The sequence below is a fragment of the Petromyzon marinus genome, chromosome 69 (genome assembly GCF_048934315.1).
Source record: "Petromyzon marinus isolate PM22_M1 ecotype Great Lakes invasive population chromosome 69, UKy_Petmar_22M1.pri1.0, whole genome shotgun sequence".
NCBI classification, from domain to species: Eukaryota; Metazoa; Chordata; class Hyperoartia; order Petromyzontiformes; family Petromyzontidae; genus Petromyzon; species Petromyzon marinus.
Genome location: NC_133735.1, coordinates 6,883,453 through 6,902,809, shown reverse-complemented (window position 1 = coordinate 6,902,809; position 19,357 = coordinate 6,883,453). Strand labels below are relative to the sequence as shown.

General features: G+C 53.9%; 1 protein-coding gene across 1 annotated transcript in view; it reads right to left on the bottom strand.

Moving 5' to 3' along the window:
- LOC142906699 (uncharacterized) overlaps window positions 1-19,357 on the bottom strand; it is a 42,151-nt gene that overhangs the window by 22,000 nt on the left and 794 nt on the right. The window contains exons 2-8 of the mRNA XM_076055044.1: window positions 15,631-15,903; window positions 12,633-12,756; window positions 9,362-9,408; window positions 8,121-8,241; window positions 5,795-5,902; window positions 4,819-4,947; window positions 3,251-3,485 (exon numbers count right to left, since the gene is read on the bottom strand). Coding sequence (XP_075911159.1) covers window positions 3,251-3,485; window positions 4,819-4,947; window positions 5,795-5,902; window positions 8,121-8,241; window positions 9,362-9,408; window positions 12,633-12,756; window positions 15,631-15,903 — 1,037 coding nt within the window. The remainder of the gene's footprint in view (window positions 1-3,250; window positions 3,486-4,818; window positions 4,948-5,794; window positions 5,903-8,120; window positions 8,242-9,361; window positions 9,409-12,632; window positions 12,757-15,630; window positions 15,904-19,357) is intronic.

The following is a 19,357-nucleotide window of genomic DNA, read 5'->3' as shown; positions in this document are numbered from 1 at the left end:
TAGCTACAGACTACACACACAGTGACGTCAGTGATGGTAGTAGCTGTGAGTGACACACAGGGTGATGACTGATCCTAGCTACAGACTACAGACGCGGTGACGTCAGTGACGGTAGTAGCTGTGAGTGACACACAGGGTGATGACTGATCCTAGCTACAGACTACACACACAGTGACGTCAGTGAAGGTAGTAGCTGTGAGTGACACGCAGGCTGATGACTGATCCTAGCTACAGACTACACACACAGTGACGTCAGTGACGGTAGTAGCTGTGGCTGTGAGTGACACGCAGGCTGATGACTGATCCTAGCTACAGACTACACAGGCAGTGATATCAGTGACGGTAGTAGCTGTGAGTGACACGCAGGCTGATGACTGATCCTAGCTACAGACTACACACGCTGTGACGTCAGTGACGGTAGTAGCTGTGAGTGACACACAGGGTGATGACTGATCCTAGCTACAGACTACACACGCTGTGACGTCAGTGACGGTAGTAGCTGTGAGTGACACGCAGGGTGATGACTGATCCTAGCTACAGACTACACACACAGTGACGTCAGTGATGGTAGTAGCTGTGAGTGACACACAGGGTGATGACTGATCCTAGCTACAGACTACACACACAGTGACGTCAGTGACGGTAGTAGCTGCGGCTGTGAGTGACACGCAGGCTGATGACTGATCCTAGCTACAGACTACACACACAGTGACGTCAGTGACGGTAGTAGCTGTGAGTGACACGCAGGGTGATGACTGATCCTAGCTACAGACTACACACACAGTGACGTCAGTGACGGTAGTGGCTGTGAGTGACACACAGGGTGATGACTGATCCTCGCTACAGACTACACACGCGGTGACGTCAGTGACGGTAGTAGCTGTGAGTGACACACAGGCTGATGACTGATCCTAGCTACAGACTACACACGCGGTGACGTCAGTGACGGTAGTAGCTGTGAGTGACACACGGGGTGATGACTGATCCTAGCTACAGACTACACACACAGTGACGTCAGTGATGGTAGTAGCTGTGAGTGACACGCAGGGCTGATGACTGATCCTAGCTACAGACTACACACACAGTGACGTCAGTGACGGTAGTAGCTGTGAGTGACGCGCAGGGTGATGACTGATCCTAGCTACAGACTACACACGCTGTGACGTCAGTGACGGTAGTAGCTGTGAGTGACACGCAGGGCTGATGACTCATCCTAGCTACAGACTACACACACAGTGACGTCAGTGACGGTAGTATCTGCGGCTGTGAGTGACACGCAGGGTGATGACTCATCCCAGCCACAGACTACACACGCAGTGACGTCAGTGACGGTAGTAGCTGTGAGTGACACACAGGCTGATGACTGATCCTAGCTACAGACTACAGACGGTAGTAGCTGCGGCTGTGAGTGACACGCAGGGTGATGACTGATCCTAGCTACAGACTACAGACGCGGTGACGTCAGTGACGGCAGTAGCTGTGGCTGTGAGTGACACGCAGGGCTGATGACTGATCCTAGCTACAGACTACACACACAGTGACGTCAGTGACGGTAGTAGCTGTGAGTGACATGCAGGCTGATGACTGATCCTAGCTACAGACTACACACGCGGTGACGTCACTGACGGTAGTAGCTGTGAGTGACACACGGGGTGATGACTGATCCTAGCTACAGACTACACACGCGGTGACGTCAGTGACGGTAGTAGCTGTGAGTGACACGCAGGCTGATGACTGATCCTAGCTACAGACTACACACACAGTGACGTCAGTGACAGTAGTAGCTGTGAGTGACACGCAGGGTGATGACTGATCCTAGCTATAGACTACACACACAGTGACGTCAGTGACGGTAGTAGCTGTGAGTGACACGCTGGCTGATGACTGATCCTAGCTACAGACTACACACACAGTGACGTCAGTGACGCTAGTAGCTGTGAGTGACACGCAGGCTGATGACTGATCCTAGCTACAGACTACACACACAGTGACGTCAGTGACGGTAGTAGCTGTGAGTGACACGCAGGGTGATGACTGATCCTAGCTACAGCCTACACACGCTGTGCCGTCAGTGACGGTAGTAGCTGTGAGTGACACGCAGGGTGATGACTGATCCTAGCTACAGACTACACACGCAGTGACGTCAGTGACGGTAGTAGCTGCGAGTGACACACAGGCTGATGACTGATCCTAGCTACAGACTACACACGCGGTGACGTCAGTGACGGTAGTAGCTGTGAGTGACACGCAGGGTGATGACTGATCCTAGCTACAGACTACACAAACAGTGACGTCAGTGACGGTAGAAGCTGTGAGTGACACACAGGGCTGATGACTGATCCTAGCTATAGACTACACACACAGTGACGTCAGTGATGGTAGTAGCTGTGAGTGACACGCAGGCTGATGACTGATCCTAGCTACAGACTACACAAACAGTGACGTCAGTGACGGTAGTAGCTGTGAGTGACACGCAGGCTGATGACTGATCCTAGCTACAGACTACACACACAGTGACGTCAGTGATGGTAGTAGCTGTGAGTGACACACAGGGTGATGACTGATCCTAGCTACAGACTACACACGTGGTGACGTCAGTGACGGTAGTAGCTGTGAGTGACACGCAGGGTGATGACTCATCCTAGCTATAGACTACACACACAGTGACGTCAGTGACGGTAGTAGCTGTGAGTGACACACAGGCTGATGACTGATCCTAGCTACAGCCTACACACACAGTGACGTCAGTGACAGTAGTAGCTGTGAGTGACACGCAGGCTGATGACTGATCCTAGCTATAGACTACACACACAGTGACGTCAGTGACGGTAGTAGCTGTGAGTGATGCGCAGGGTGATGACTGATCCTAGCTATAGACTACACACACGGTGACGTCAGTGACGGTAGTAGCTGTGAGTGACACGCAGGCTGATGACTGATCCTAGCTATAGACTACACACACGGTGACGTCAGTGATGGTAGTAGCTGTGAGTGACACGCAGGGTGATGACTGATCCTAGCTATAGACTACACACACAGTGACGTCAGTGACGCTAGTAGCTGCGGCTGTGAGTGACACACAGGGTGATGACTGATCCTAGCTACAGACTACAGATGGCAGTAGCTGCGGCTGTGAGTGACACGCAGGCTGATGACTCATCCTAGCTACAGACTTACACACGCGGTGACGTCACTGACGGCAGTAGCTGTGAGTGACGCGCAGGGCTGATGACTCATCCTAGCGACTGACCGGGCGTCAGGGGGTCCTCGATGTGGAGCGGCGATGGCCGGAAGGCGCCAGGCCCCGCCCGCGCGCCACCCTTGCCCACGTAGCGCCCGCCGGCCCCCCTCCGCGCTCCCGCCGAGCCCCCCACTCGGATGCCAGCCGCCCCGTAGTTGAACTGCCGCCCGTACAGCTCCAGGAACTCGAGCAGCAGGACCCCGAGGTTCACCGACGGGGCAGCCCCCTCCGACCGCGGGTGAAGCTGAGACGGCGGGCATCCACCGGGGAGGGAGGGGGAGGCGGAGAGATTGTAGAGAGGTCGGTGGGTGGGTGGGTCGGTGGGTGGGTAGGTGGGTGGGTGGGTGGTTGGGTAGGTAGGTAAGTAGGTGGGTGGTTTGGTGGGTGGGTCGGTAGGTGGGTGGTTGGGTGGGTGGTTGGGTGGGTGGGTGGGTAGGTAGGTGGTTGGGTGGGTGCGTGGGTGGTTTGGTGGGTAGGTAGGTGGGTGGTTTGGTGGGTGGGTCGATGGGTGGGTGGGTCGATAGGTGGGTGGGTCGGTAGGTGGGTGGTTGGTTGGGTGGGTAGGTAGGTGGATGGGTGGTTTGGTGGGTGGGTGGTTGGGTGGGTGGTTGGGTGGGTAGGTGGGTGGTTTGGTGGGTGGGTCGGTAGGTAGGTCGGTAGGTGGGTGGGTGGGTGGTTGGGTGGGTGGACGGAGAGAGTTTCTCTCTCCCTGCGTCTCCACGTCCCCAGGTGCCAGTGTCCACGTATCTCTCTCAGCGTGTCCCCGTGTCTCAGTATCTCTCTCAGCGTGTCCCGCGTCCCCGTGTCTCAGTATCTCTCCCCGTGTCTCAGTGTCTCTCCCAGTGTCCCTGTGTCTCAGTATCTCTCCCCGTGTCTCAGTATCTCTCCCCGTGTCCCCGTGTCTCAGTATCTCTCCCCGTGTCCCCGTGTCTCAGTATCTCTCCACGTGTCTGAGTGTCTCTCCCCGTGTCCCCGTATCCCCGTCTCTCCCCCCGTATCCCCGTCTCTCTCCCCGCGTCCCCGCGTCTCAGTATCCCTTCCCCGTGACCCCGTGTCCCCGTCTCTCCCCGCGTCTCAGTATCTCTCCCCGTGACCAGTATCTCTCCCCGTGTCCCCGTGTCTCCGTCTCTCCCCGTGTCTCCGTCTCTCCACGCATCTCAGTATCCCTCCCCGTATCCCCGCCTCTCCCCGTGCCCCCCATGTCTCCGTCTCTCCCTGTGTCTCCGTCTCTCCCCGTGTCCCCGTCTCTCCCCGTGTCCCCGTGTCTCCGTCTCTCCCCGCGTCTCAGTATCCCCTTCCCCGTGCCCCGCGTGTCTCCGTCTCTCCCCGTGTCCCCGTGTCTCCCCGTGTCTCCGTCTCTCCCCGTGTCCCCGTGTCTCCGTCTCTCCCCGCGTCTCAGTATCCCCTTCCCCGTGCCCCGCGTGTCTCCGTCTCTCCCCGTGTCTCCGTCTCTCCCCGTGTCCCCGTCGCTCCCCGTGTCCCCGTGTCTCCGTCTCTCCCCGCGTCTCAGTATCCCCTTCCCCGTGCCCCCCGTGTCCCCGTCTCTCCCCCGTGCCCGCCCGCGTCCCCGCGCCTGCCTGCAGGAAGCTGACGGTCATGAGCGTGAGGCAGTATGAGGAGACGCCTCCCGTGAAGGCCTCGTTGAGCTCCCGCTGCTGCAGGAACTGCTTCAGCACCAGCACGAGGTACGGCAGGGCCGGGAACGCCTGCGGGAGGGACACAGCCATCGTCTGTCCGCTGCTGGATGAGGCCGCCGCAAGACGCCTACACCTCCGCATGGTCTCTGCAAAATAAAATGACTTCAGGCCCGGTGGGAGGCCTAGCGTAGTTTTTTTTAAGGCCTAGCGGAGGCCTAGCGGATGCCTACTGAGGGTCTATCGGAGACTTGGCGAAGGCCTAGTCGAGGCCTAGTGAAGATCTAGTGGAGACCTAGTGGAGGACCAGTCAAGGCCTAGTGGGGGCCTAGTGAAGGCTCTGGTGGCCTCGCGAGGGTCATAGTGAGGGTCTAGTGAAGAGGCCTCGTGAGGGTGAGGTGAAGGCCAATTAGAAGCCTACTTTTGGTCTAGGAGGCCCAGTGAATGCCTAGTGGAGGCCTAGTGAAGGCTCTGGTGGCCTCGCGAGGGTCATAGTGAGGGTCTAGTGAAGAGGCCTCGTGAGGGTGAGGTGAAGGCCAATTAGAAGCCCAGTGAAGGTCTAAGAGTCCCAGTGAAGGCCTAGTGGAGCACTAGTAGAGGACTAGTGGAGGCCTAGTAGAGGCCTAGTGGAGGCCCAGTGGACGCCCAGTGGAGGCCCAGTGGAGGCCCAGTGGAGGCCTAGTGGAGGCCTAGTTGAGGCCTAGTGGAGGCCTAGTTGAGGCCCAGTGAAGGCCCAGTGCAGGCCCAGTGCAGGCCGAGCGAGGGTCTCGTGGAGGCCTACTTAAGGCTCTGGTGGCCTCGTGAGAGTCATGGTGAGGCTCTAATGGAGGCCTAGTAGAGGCCTAGTGGAGGCCTAGTGGAGGCTCAGTGCAGGCCCAGTGAAGGCCTCGCGAAGGGGCCTCGCGGAAGAGGCCGTCACCTGCATGAACGAGCGGGTGAGTTCCGCCGAGCGAATGCCGTTCTCCATGTTGAAGCTGATGTCCACCTTCACGTCTGAGCGAGCGTCCATTATCTTGATGATCGGCACCTGCGGCACGCCGACGACACACGTGTCAGACCTGGTGCTGTCCGCGACTCTCCCGATTCCCCTCGCCTCTGTGCAACTCCCCCCCCATCAGCCTAGGTCCCCGTTGAGTCTCTACCTCAAGAGTCCCCGTGAGTCTCTACTCCCACAAGTCCCCGCGAGTCTCTGCTCCGTGAGTCTCTCCCCATGAGTCTCTACACCATGAGTCTCCGTGAGTCTCTCCCCGTGAGACTCTAGACCACGACTCTCCGTGAGTCTCTCCCTGTGAGTCTCTCCCCATGAGTCTCTCCCTGTGAGTCCCTACACCACGAGTCTCCGTGAGTCTCTCCCTGTGAGTCCTCCCTGCGAGTCTCTCCCTGTGAGTCCCTACACCACGAGTCTCCGTGAGTCTCTCCCTGTGAGTCTCTCCCTGTGAGTCTCTCCCTGTGAGTCTCCGTGAGTCTCTCCCTGTGAGTCTCTACACCACGAGTCTCTCCCTGTGAGTCCCTATACCACGAGTCTCCGTGAGTCTCTCCCTGTGAGTCTCTACACCACGAGTCTCCGTGAGTCTCTCCCTGTGAGTCTCTCCCTGTGAGTCTCTACCCATGAGTCTCTCCCTGTGAGTCTCTCCCTGTGAGTCTCTACACCACGAGTCTCCGTGAGCCTCTCCCTGCGAGTCTCTCCCTGTGAGTCTCTCCCTGTGAGTCCCTACACCACGAGTCTCCGTGAGTCTCTCCCTGCGAGTCTCTACACCACGAGTCTCTCCTTGTGAGTCTCTACACCACGAGTCTCCGTGAGTCTCTCCCTGTGAGTCTCTCCCTGTGAGTACCTCCCCGTGAGTCTCTCCCCGGGAGTCTCTCCCCGCGAGACTCACCGTGGCTCTATCGAGGACTCGCACTGAGCCCTGTGCAGCGACTCCGTGAGTCTCTCCCTGTGAGTCTTTCCCTGTGAATCTCTGTGAGTCTCTCCCTGTGAGTCTCTCCCTGTGAGTCCCCACACAACGAATCTCCGTAAGTCTCTCCCTGTGAGTCTCTCCCTGTGAGTCCCTACACCACGAGTCTCCGTGAGTCTCTCCCTGTGAGTCTCTCCCTGTGAGTCTCTCCCTGTGAGTCTCCGTGAGTCTCTCCCTGTGAGTCTCTACACCACGAGTCTCTCCCTGTGAGTCCCTATACCACGAGTCTCCGTGAGTCTCTCCCTGTGAGTCTCTACACCACGAGTCTCCGTGAGTCTCTCCCTGTGAGTCTCTCCCTGTGAGTCTCTACCCATGAGTCTCTCCCTGTGAGTCTCTCCCTGTGAGTCTCTACACCACGAGTCTCCGTGAGCCTCTCCCTGCGAGTCTCTCCCTGTGAGTCTCTCCCTGTGAGTCCCTACACCACGAGTCTCCGTGAGTCTCTCCCTGCGAGTCTCTACACCACGAGTCTCTCCCTGTGAGTCTCTACACCACGAGTCTCCGTGAGTCACTCCCTGTGAGTCTCTCCCTGTGAGTATCTCCCCGTGAGTCTCTCCCCGGGAGTCTCTCCCCGCGAGTCTCACCGTGGCTCTATCGAGGACTCGCACTGAGCCCTGTGCAGCGACTCCGTGAGTCTCTCCCTGTGAGTCTTTCCCTGTGAATCTCTGTGAGTCTCTCCCTGTGAGTCTCTCCCTGTGAGTCCCCACACCACGAGTCTCCGCGAGTCTGTCCCCGTGAGTCTCTCCGTGTGAGTCTCTCCCTGTGAGTCTCTCCCTGTGAGTCTCTCCCTGTGAGCCTCTCCCTGTGAGTCCCTACACCACGAGTCTCCCTGTGAGTCTCTCCCCGCGAGTCTCTCCCCGCGAGTCTCTCCCCGTGAGACTCACCGGGACTCTATCGAGGACTCGCACTGAGCCCTGTGCAGCGACTCTGTGAGGCTCTCCCTGTGAGTCTTTCCCTGTGAGTCCCTACACCATGAGTCTCCGCGAGTCTCTCCCCACGAGTCTCTCCCTGTGAGTCTCTACACCACGAGTCTCTCCCCACGAGTCCCTCCCCGTGAGACTCACCGTGGCTCTATCGAGGACTCGCACTGAGCCCTGTGCAGCGACTCCGTGAGTGTCTCCGAGTGAGTCTTTCCCTGTGAGTCTCTGTGAGTCACCGGGACTCTATCGAGGACTCGCACTGAGCCCTGTGCAGCGACTCTGTGAGGCTCTCCCTGTGAGTCTTTCCCTGTGAGTCCCTACACCATGAGTCTCCGCGAGTCTCTCCCCACGAGTCTCTCCCCGTGAGACTCACCGTGGCTCTATCGAGGACTCGCACTGAGCCCTGTGCAGCGACTCCGTGAGTCTCGAGCTCCTCGGCCAACGTCCAGAGGGGCAGCGCGTCCCAGCGGCCAAACACCACCACGTCGATGTCGCTAGCACAACCACAACAACAACAACCACAACAACAACAATCACCACAACCACAACAACAATCACCACAACCACCACAACAACCACAACAACAACAACTACGGCCACTACAATCACCACCACGTCGATGTCGCTAGCACAACCACAACAACAACAACAACAATCACCACAACAACAACAACAATCACCCCCGCAACTACGGCCACTACAATCACCACCACGTCGATGTCGCTAGCACAACCACCACAACCACAACAACAATCACCAACGCAACTACGACCACTACAAACACCACCAAATCGATCTCGCTAGCACAACCACCACAACCACCACAATCACCACCACAATCACCAACACAATCACCACCGCGTCTATGTCGCTAGCACAACCACCACAACCACCACAACCACCACAATCACCACCACAATCACCAACACAATCACCACCGCGTCGATGTCGCTAGCACAACCACCACAACCACAACAACCACAACAACCACAACAACCACAATCACCACCACAATCACCAACACAATCACCACCACGTCGATGTCGCTAGCACAACAACAACAATCACCCCCGCAACTACGACCACTACAAACACCACCGCGTCGATGTCGCTAGCACAACCACCACAACAACAACAACCACAACAACAACAACCACAACAATCACCCCCGCAACTACGACCACTACAAACACCACCACGTCGATGTCGCTAGCACAACCACCACAACAACAACAACCACAACAACCACAACAGAACAACCACAACAACAATCACCAACGCAACTACGATCACTACAAACACCAACACGTCGATGTCGCTAGCACAACCACCACAACCACCACAATCACCACCACAATCACCACTACAAACACCAACACGTCGATGTCGCTACCACAACCATCAAACAACAACAACCACAACAACAACAACTACGACCACTACAAACACCACCGCGTCGATGACGCTACCACAACCGCCACAACCACAATCACGACCACCACCACCACAATCACTACCACAAGCACAACCACCTCAAGCACGACCACATCGGATATCACTACAACCACCCTCAACCACACTACTGCACTACCACCAACATCACCACCATCGCACCTGGTGGGGAGGTAGAGTCCGGTGCTGAAGCTCCCAAAAACCTTGACCTGCAGAGACGCACGCAGCACACCACGAAGACAAAGATCACGGTGACCCTCACGAGGCCGCCAGAGCCTTCACTAGGCCTCAACTAGGCCTCCACTAGACCCTCACGAGGCCATCCAGAGCCTTCACTAGGCCTCAACTAGGCCTCCACTAGACCCTCACTATAACACTCCCGAGACCATCCAGAGCCTTTACTAGGCCTCCACTAGGCCTCCACTAGACGCTCACAATAACACTCACGAGGCCATCCAGAGCCTTCACTAGGCCTCAACTAGGCCTTCACTAGACCCTCACTATAACACTCACGAGGCCATCCAGAACCTTCGCTAGGCCTCAACTAGGCCTCCACTAGATCCTCACGAGGCCATCCAGAGCCTTCACTAGGCCTCAACCAGGCCTCCACTAGACCCTCACTATAACACTCACGAGGCCGCCAGAGCCTTCACTTGGCCTCCACTAGGCCTCCACTAGACCCTCACGAGGCCATCCAGAGCCTTCACTAGGCGTCAACTAGGCCTCCACTAGACCCTCACTATAACACTCACGAGGCCATCCAGAGCCTTCACTAGGCCTCAACTAGGCCTCCACTAGACCCTCACTATAACACTCACGAGACCATCCAGAGCCTTCACTAGGCCTCCACTAGACCCTCACAATAACACTCACGAGGCCATCCAGAGCCTTCACTAGGCCTCAACTAGGCCTCCACTAGACCCTCACGAGGCCATCCAGAGCCTTCACTAGGCCTCAACTAGGCCTCCACTAGACCCTCACTATAAAACTCACGAGGCCGTCCAGAGCCTTCACTAGGCCTCAACTAGGCTTCCACTAGACCCTCACTATAACACTCACGAGGCCATCTAGAGCCTTCGCTAGGCCTCAACTAGGCCTCCACTAGACCCTCACTATAACACTCACGAGGCCGTCCAGAGCCTTCACTAGGCCTCAACTAAGCCTCCACTAGACCCTCACTATAACACTCACGAGGCCATCCAGAGCCTTCACTAGGCCTCAACTAGGCCTCCACTAGACCCTCACTATAACACTCACGAGGCCATCCAGAGCCTTCACTAGGCCTCAACTAGGCCTCCACTAGACCCTCACTATAACACTCACGATGCCATCCAGATCCTTCACTAGGCCTCAACTAGGCCTCCACTAGACCCTCACGAGGCCATCCAGAGCCTTCACTAGGCCTCAACTAGGCCTCCAATAGACCCTCACTATAACACTCACGAGGCCGCCAGAGCCTTCACTAGGCCTCAACTAGGCCTCCACTAGACCCTCACTATAACACTCACGAGGCCGCCAGAGCCTTCACTAGGCCTCAACTAGGCCTCCACTAGACACTCACTATAACACTTACGAGGCCATCCAGAGCCTTCACTAGGCCTCCACTAGACCCTCACTATAACACTCACGAGGCCATCCAGAGCCTTCACTAGGCCTCAACTAGGCCTCCACTAGACCCTCACTATAACACTCACGAGCCCATCCAGAGCCAAGACTAGGCCTCAACTAGGCCTCCACTAGACCCTCACTATAACACTCACGAGGCCGCCAGAGCCTTCACTAGGTCTCCACCAGACCTCCACAAGGCCTTTATTGGGCCTTTGCAAGGTCTCCACTAGGCCTTCACTAGGCCTTTATTAGACCTCCACTAGGCCTTTATTAGACCTCTACTCGGTGTTCACTTGGCCTTTATTGGGCTTCCACTAGGTCTCCACTAGGCCTTCACTGGACCTTTATTTGGGCCTTCGCTAGGTCTCCACTAGACCTCCACTAGGCCTCCACTAAACCTTCACTAGGCCTTTATTGGGACCTCCACTAGGTCTTTATTGGGCCTCCACTAGGCCTTTATTGGGCCTCCACTAGGTCTCCACTGGGCCTCCACTAGGCCTTTATTGGGACCTCCACTAGGTCTTTATTGGGACCTCCACTAGACCTCCACTAGGTCTCCACTAGACCTCCACTAGGTCTCCACTAGGCCTTCACTAGACCTCCACTAGGTCTTTATTGGGCCTCCACTAGGCCTTTATTGGGACCTCCACTAGGTCTCCACTAGACCTCCACTAGGTCTCCACTAGACCTCCACTAGGTCTCCACTAGACCCCCACTAGGCCTTTATTGGGACCTCCACTAGGTCTCCACTAGACCTCCACTAGGCCTTCACTAGACATTTATTAGACCTCCACTAGGCCTTCATTGGGCCTCCACTAGGTCTCCACTAGACCTTCAAAAGACCTGCACTGGGCCTCCTCCACAAAGATCACACCATGCCACGCGCAGCACACGTCAGGGGATTAACACGCACGCGTGTTTTGATGACCCGAACGGTGATGATGGTGGTGGTGATGGTGTTCACCTTGGTGATGGTGGTGGCGGTGATAGTGACAGTCTTCATGGTGGTGATGATTGCGGTGATGTGGATGGTGGTGCTGGTGGTGATAGCGATGGTGGTGGTGGTGATGATGGTGGTGTTGGCGATGGTGTTCATGGTGGTGGTGATGATGATGGGGAGCGGTAGGGTAGCGGTTAGCTCGCTCGCGCTACGAACCCGGCGGACCCGAGATTCCCGCTCACGGCCAACACCAGTGGCGATTTTATGAACCGGTCTTTAGCCTCCCTTAGGTCGACTCAAATGAGTACCTGGTGCGGTGTGTCAACATCGCCACTGGGGAGACAAAGGCGGCCGGGCGTGGTGCTGGCCACCCACCGCCTCGTGTGGCATCCCGGCCTTCATAGGTACTCGCTAACAGCACTTGCCCCGGACAGTCTGTTAAGGCTACACGGGGGAATTTTTGATGATGATGATGATGGTGGTGGTGATGATAACGATGTTGGTGATGATGGCAATGGTGCTGGAGATAGTGGTGGTGGTGATATTGGTCATGGTGGTGGTGATTGTGGTGATGTTGATGGTGGTGGTGGTGGTGATGGTGGAGCACCGGGTGGCTAAAGCACAGCAGGTTGGCACAGCAGGGGGCACATGTGGTGGTGCATCGGCCACTCAGTCGGTCGACCCGTGGCACCTGCTGGGTCTGCCCCGTGACCTCCTGCCGGCGGGCGTTCGACACTTCACGTGGCCTCAACCTCAACGTGCACCCAGCCTGGCACAGGCGCCGTGGTGACGTCACCGCCGCTTAAGTGACGGTGACGTCGGTTGTTGGTGGTGATGGTGGTGGTGATCGTGGTGGTGGTGGTGATGGGGACCAGTTCAAGTCACCTGGGCTGTGGGCCATAGCTGGAGAACCACGCGACTGATTCGCTTGACGACCCCTGACCTCATCCTCTGCTCCTCAGGGCGCGGCTGCGAATACTCGTAGAAGTCCTGCACCTCCTCGTGCAGACTGGAGACACGGGGACACGGGGACACGGGGTCATGGGGTGTGTGTGGTGTATCGCTGTGTGTGTGGTGTATCGCTGTGTGTGTGGTGTATCGCTGTGTGTATCGCTGTGTGTGGTGTATCACTGTGTGGTGTGGTGTATCGCTATGTGTATCGCTGTGTGTGGTGTATCACTGTGTGTAGTATATCACTATGTGTATCACTATGTGTATCACTGTGTGTATCACTATGTGTGTGGTGTATCACTGTGTGTATCACTATGTGTGTGGTGTATCACTGTGTGTATCACTATGTGTGTGGTGTATCACTATGTGTATCGCTGTGTGTGGTGTATCACTGTGTGTAGTGTATCACTATGTGTATCACTGTGCGTAGTGTATCACTATGTGTATCACTGTGTGTGGTGTATCACTATGTGTATCACTATGTGTGTGGTGTATCACTATGTGTATCACTGTTTGTGGTGTATCACTGTATCACTGTGTGTATCACTGTATCACTATGTGTATCACTGTATCACTATGTATATCACTGTATCACTATGTGGTGTATCACTATGTGGTGTATCACTATGTGTATCACTGTGTGTATCACTGTGGTGTATCACTGTGTGGTGTATCACTGTATCACTATGCGGTGTATCACTGTGTGGTGTATCACTGTATCACTGTGTGTATCACTGTATCACTATGCGGTGTATCACTGTGTGTATCACTGTATCACTGTGTGTATCACTGTATCACTATGTGGTGTATCACTGTATCACTGTGTGTATCACTGTATCACTGTGTGTATCACTGTATCACTATGTGGTGTATCACTGTATCACTGTGTGTATCACTGTATCACTGTGTGGTGTATCACTGTGTGTATCACTGTATCACTGTGTGTATCACTGTATCACTATGTGTATCACTGTATCACTATGCGGTGTATCACTGTGTGTATCACTGTATCACTGTGCGGTGTATCACTGTATCACTGTGCGGTGTATCACTGTATCACTATGTGTATCACTATGTGTATCACTGTGTGTATCACTGTATCACTGTGTGTATCACTGTATCACTATGTGTATCACTGTATCACTGTGTGGTGTATCACTGTATCACTATGTGTATCACTGTATCACTGTGCGGTGTATCACTGTATCACTATGTGTATCACTGTGTGTATCACTGTATCACTGTGTGTATCACTGTATCACTATGTGTATCACTGTGTGTATCACTGTGTATCACTGTTTGTGGTGTATCACTGTATCACTGTGTGTATCACTGTATCACTGTGTGGTGTATCACTGTGTGTATCACTGTATCACTGTGTGTATCACTGTATCACTATGTGGTGTATCACTGTATCACTGTGTGTATCACTGTATCACTGTGTGGTGTATCACTGTGTGTATCACTGTATCACTGTGTGTATCACTGTATCACTATGTGTATCACTGGATCACTATGTGTATCACTGTATCACTATGTGGTGTATCACTGTATCACTGTGCGGTGTATCACTGTATCACTGTGTGTGGTGTATAACTGTATCACTGTGTGGTGTATCACTGTGTGGTGTATCACTGTATCACTGTGTGGTGTATCACTGTATCACTATGTGTATCACTGTATCACTATGTGTATCACTGTATCACTATGTGGTGTATCACTGTATCACTGTGCGGTGTATCACTGTATCACTGTGTGGTGTATCACTGTGTGGTGTATCACTGTATCACTGTGTGGTGTATCACTGTATCACTATGTGTATCACTGTATCACTGTGTGTATCACTGTATCACTATGTGGTGTATCACTGTATCACTGTGTGTATCACTGTATCACTATGTGGTGTATCACTGTGTGGTGTATCACTGTATCACTGTGTGGTGTATCACTGTATCACTATGTGGTGTATCACTGTATCACTGTGTGTATCACTGTATCACTATGTGGTGTATCACTGTATCACTGTGTGTATCACTGTATCACTATGTGGTGTATCACTATGTGGTGTATCACTGTATCACTGTGTGTATCACTGTATCACTATGTGGTGTATCACTGTGTGGTGTATCACTGTATCACTGTGTGGTGTATCACTGTATCACTGTGTGTATCACTGTATCACTATGTGGTGTATCACTGTGTGGTGTATCACTGTATCACTGTGTGTATCACTGTATCACTGTGTGGTGTATCACTGTATCACTATGTGTATCACTGTGTGTATCACTGTGTGGTGTATCACTGTGTCACTGTGTGGTGTATCACTGTATCACTATGTGGTGTATCACTGTATTACTGTGTGGTGTATCACTGTGTGTATCACTGTGCGGTGTATCACTGTGTGGTGTATCACTGTATCACTGTGTGCGGTGTATCACTGTGTGTATCACTGTGTGTATCACTGTATCACTGTGTGTATCACTGTGCGGTGTATCACTGTGTGGTGTATCACTGTATCACTATGTGTATCACTGTGTGTATCACTGTGTGTATCACTGTATCACTATGTGTATCACTGTGTGTATCACTGTATCACTGTGTGGTGTATCACTATGTGTATCACTGTGTGGTGTATCACTGTGTGTATCACTATGTGTGTGGTGTATCACTGTATCACTGTGTGTATCACTGTGTGTATCACTGTGAGTGGTGTATCACTGTATCACTATGTGGTGTATCACTGTGCGGTGTATCACTGTATCACTGTGTGGTGTATCACTGTGTGTATCACTGTGTGTATCACTGTGTGGTGTATCACTATGTGGTGTATCACTATGTGGTGTATCACTATGTGGTGTATCACTATGTGGTGTATCACTATGTGGTGTATCACTGTGTGCGGTGTATCGGTCTTTGTGTATCTGCCACGTGCCCGAGCACCCCCTCCGCGTAGGCCCTACGGCACCACGGGGTACCCCCAGGACCCCCCGGCTGAGCCCGGAGCAGCCCCACGTAGCTGGTGTCGCTCGCAGGATCCCGGCCAGGGCCCCTCGACGCGCGGCACCGCCCGGCCACCGCCACCGCTCTGCCACCCCTCCTCTCCTCCTCCTCCTCGTCCTCCTCCTCCTCGTCGTCGTCGCCGCTGCCATCGCACTCCAGAGGAACAAAGTCGCGCTGGCGCATTGCTGACGGTGGTGGTGGATCCCTGGGGGTGGGGGGGGTGGGGGGGGTGGGGGTGAGGGGGGTGGTGAGGGTGGGGGGGTGGTGGTGGGAGTGGGGGGGTGGAGGTGGTGCGGGGGGGTGGTGGTGGTGAGGGTGGTGGTGAGGGCGGTGGCGGTGGTGGTGGGGGTGGGTGGGGGTGGTGGCGGTGAGGGTGGTGGCGGTGGTGAGGGTGATGGGGGGGGTGTGAGGCGTATCGGTGTGAGTCTCTATGTGAGTCTCCGTGTGAGTCTGTGGGTCTCTGAGTCTCTGTGTGAGTCTGTGAGTCTCTGTGTGAGTCTCTGAGTCTCTGTGAGTCTGTGAGTCTCTGCGTGAGTCTATGAGTGTCTGTGTGAGTCTCTGTCTGAGTCTCTGTGTGAGTCTCTGTGCGAGTCTGTGAGTCTCTGTGTGAGTCTCTGAATCTCTGTGTGTTTGTGAGTCTGTGAGTCTCTGTGTGAGTCGGAGTGAGTCTCTGAGTCTCTAAGTCTCTGTGTGAGTCTATGAGTCTCTGTGTGAGTCTATGAGTCTCTGAGTCTCTGTGTGAGTCTATGAGTCTCTGTGTGAGTCTATGAGTCTCTGAGTCTCTGTGTGAGTCTATGAGTCTCTGTGTGAGTCTATGAGTCTCTGTGTGAGTCTATGAGTCTCTGAGTCGCTGTGTGAGTCTCTGAGTCTCTGTGTGAGTCTCTGTGTGAGTTTGAGGCTCTGTGTGAGTCTATGAGTCTCTGTGTGAGTCTATGAGTCTTTGTGTGAGTCTGAGTGAGTCTCTGTGTGAGTCTATGAGTCTCTGTGTGAGTCTCTGTGTGAGTCTCTGTGTGAGTCTGAGTCTGTGAGTCTCTGTGCGAGTCTCTGAGTCTCTGTGCGAGTCTATGAGGCTCTGTGTGAGTCTCTGGGTCTCTGTGTGAGTCTCTGTGTGAGTCTCTGTGTGAGTCTCTGTGTGAGTCTGTGAGTCTCTGTGTGAGTCTCTGTATGAGTCTATGAGTCTCTGTGTGAGTCTGTGAGTCTCTGTGCGAGTCTCTGAGTCTCTGTGTGAGTCTCTGTGCGAGGCTCTGTGTGAGTCTCTGAGTCTCTGTGTGAGTCTGTGTCTCTGAGTCTCTGTGTGAGTCTATGAGTCTCTGTGTGAGTCTGAGTCTCTGAGTCTCTGTGTGAGTCTATGAGTCTCTGAGTCTCTGTGTGAGTCTATGAGTCTCTGAGACTCTGTGTGAGTATATGAGTCTCTGAGTCTTTGTGTGAGTCTGAGTGAGTCTCTGTGTGAGTCTCTGTGTGAGTCTGAGTCTCTGTGTGAGTCCATGAGTCTCTGTGTGAGTCTATGAGTCTCTGTGTGAGTCTATGCGTCTCTGAGTCTCTGTATGAGTCTCTGTGTGAGTCTCTGCGTCTCTGTGTGAGTCTGAGTCTCTGTGTGAGTCTATGAGTCTCTGAGTCTCTGTGTGAGTCTATGAGTCTCTGAGTCTCTGTGTGAGTCTGAGTCTCTGTGTGAGTCTATGAGTCTCTGAGTCTTTGTGTGAGTCTGAGTGAGTCTCTGTGTGAGTCTCTGAGTCTCTGTGTGAGTCTCTGTGTGAGTCTCTGTGCGAGTCTCTGTGTGAGTCTCTGTGTGAGTCTGAGTCTCTGAGTCTCTGTGTGAGTCTCTGTGTGAGTCTCTGTGTGAGTCTGAGTCTCTGAGTCTCTGTGTGAGTCTGTGTGAGTCTGAGTCTCTGTGTGAGTCTATGAGTCTCTGAGTCTATGTGTGAGTCTGAGTGAGTCTCTGTGAGTCTCTGTGAGTCTCTGTGTGAGTCTCTGTGTGAGTCTGTGAGTCTCTGTGCGAGTCTCTGTGTGAGTCTCTGTGCGAGTCTCTGTCTGAGTCTCTGTGTGAGTCTCTGAGTCTCTGTGTGAGTCTCTGAGGCTCTGTGTGAGTCTCTGAGTCTCTGTGTGAGTCTGTGAGTCTCTGTGTGAGTCTCTGAGTCTTTGTGCGAGTCTGAGTGAGTCTCTGTGTGAGTCTCTGTGTGAGTCTCTGTGTGAGTCTGTGAGTCTCTGTGCGAGTCTCTGTGTGAGTCTCTGTGTGAGTCTGAGTCTCTGTGTGAGTCTCTGTGTGAGTCTCTGAGTCTCTGTGTGAGTCTCTGTGTGAGTCTCTGTGTGAGTCTCTGAGTCTCTATGTGAGTCTCTATGTGAGTCTCTGTGTGAGTCTCTGAGTCTCTGTGTGAGTCTGAGTCTCTGTGTGAGTCTCTGTGTGAGTCTCTGAGTCTCTGTGTGAGTCTCTGTGTGAGTCTGAGTCTGTGAGTCTCTGTGTGAGTCTCTGAGTCTTTGTGTGAGTCTCTGTGTGAGTCTCTGTGTGAGTCTCTGAGTCTCTGTGTGAGTCTCTGTGTGAGTCTGAGTCTGTGAGTCTCTGTGTGAGTCTCTGAGTCTTTGTGTAAGTCTGAGTGAGTCTCTGTGTGAGTCTCTGTGTGAGTCTCTGTCTGAGTCTCTGTGTGAGTCTCTGTGTGAGTCTCTGAGTCTCTGTGTGAGTCTGAGTCTGTGAGTCTCTGTGTGAGTCTCTGTGTGAGTCTGAGTGAGTCTCTGTGTGAGTCTGAGTCTCTGTGTGAGTCTCTGTGTGAGTCTGAGTCTGTGAGTCTCTGTGTGAGTCTGAGTCTGTGAGTCTCTGTGTGAATCTCTGTGTGAGTCTGAGTGAGTCTCTGTGTGAGTCCGAGGCTCTGTGTGAGTCTCTGTGTGAGTCTGAGTCTGTGAGTCTCTGTGTGAGTCTCTGTGTGAGTCTATGAGTCTCTGAGTCTCTGTGTGAGTCTGAGTGAGTCTCTGTGTGAGTCTCTGTGTGAGTCTGAGTCTCTGTGTGAGTCTCTGTGTGAGTCTGAGTCTGTGAGTCTCTGTGTGAGTCTATGAGTCTGTGAGTCTCTGTGTGAGTCTCTATGTGAGTCTGAGTCTGTGAGTCTCTGTGTGAGTCTATGAGTCTGTGAGTCTCTGTGTGAGTCTCTGTGTGAGTCTGAGTCTGTGAGTCTCTGTGTGAGTCTCTGTGTGAGTGTGAGTGAGGCTCTGTGTGAGTCTGAGTCTCTGTGTGAGTCTCTGTGTGAGTCTGAGTCTGTGAGTCTCTGTGTGAGTCTCTGTGTGAGTCTGAGTGAGTCTCTGTGTGAGTCTGAGTCTCTGTGTGAGTCTCTGTGTGAGTCTGAGTCTGTGAGTCTCTGTGTGAGTCTATGAGTCTGTGAGTCTCTGTGTGAGTCTCTATGTGAGTCTGAGTCTGTGAGTCTCTGTGTGAGTCTATGAGTCTGTGAGTCTCTGTGTGAGTCTCTGTGTGAGTCTGAGTCTGTGAGTCTCTGTGTGAGTCTCTGTGTGAGTCTGAGTCTCTGTGTGAGTCTCTATGTGAGTCTGAGTCTGTGAGTCTCTGTGTGAGTCTCTGTGTGAGTCTATGAGTCTCTGAGTCTCTGTGTGAGTCTGAGTGAGTCTCTGTGTGAGTCTCTGTGTGAGTCTGAGTCTCTGTGTGAGTCTCTGTGTGAGTCTGAGTC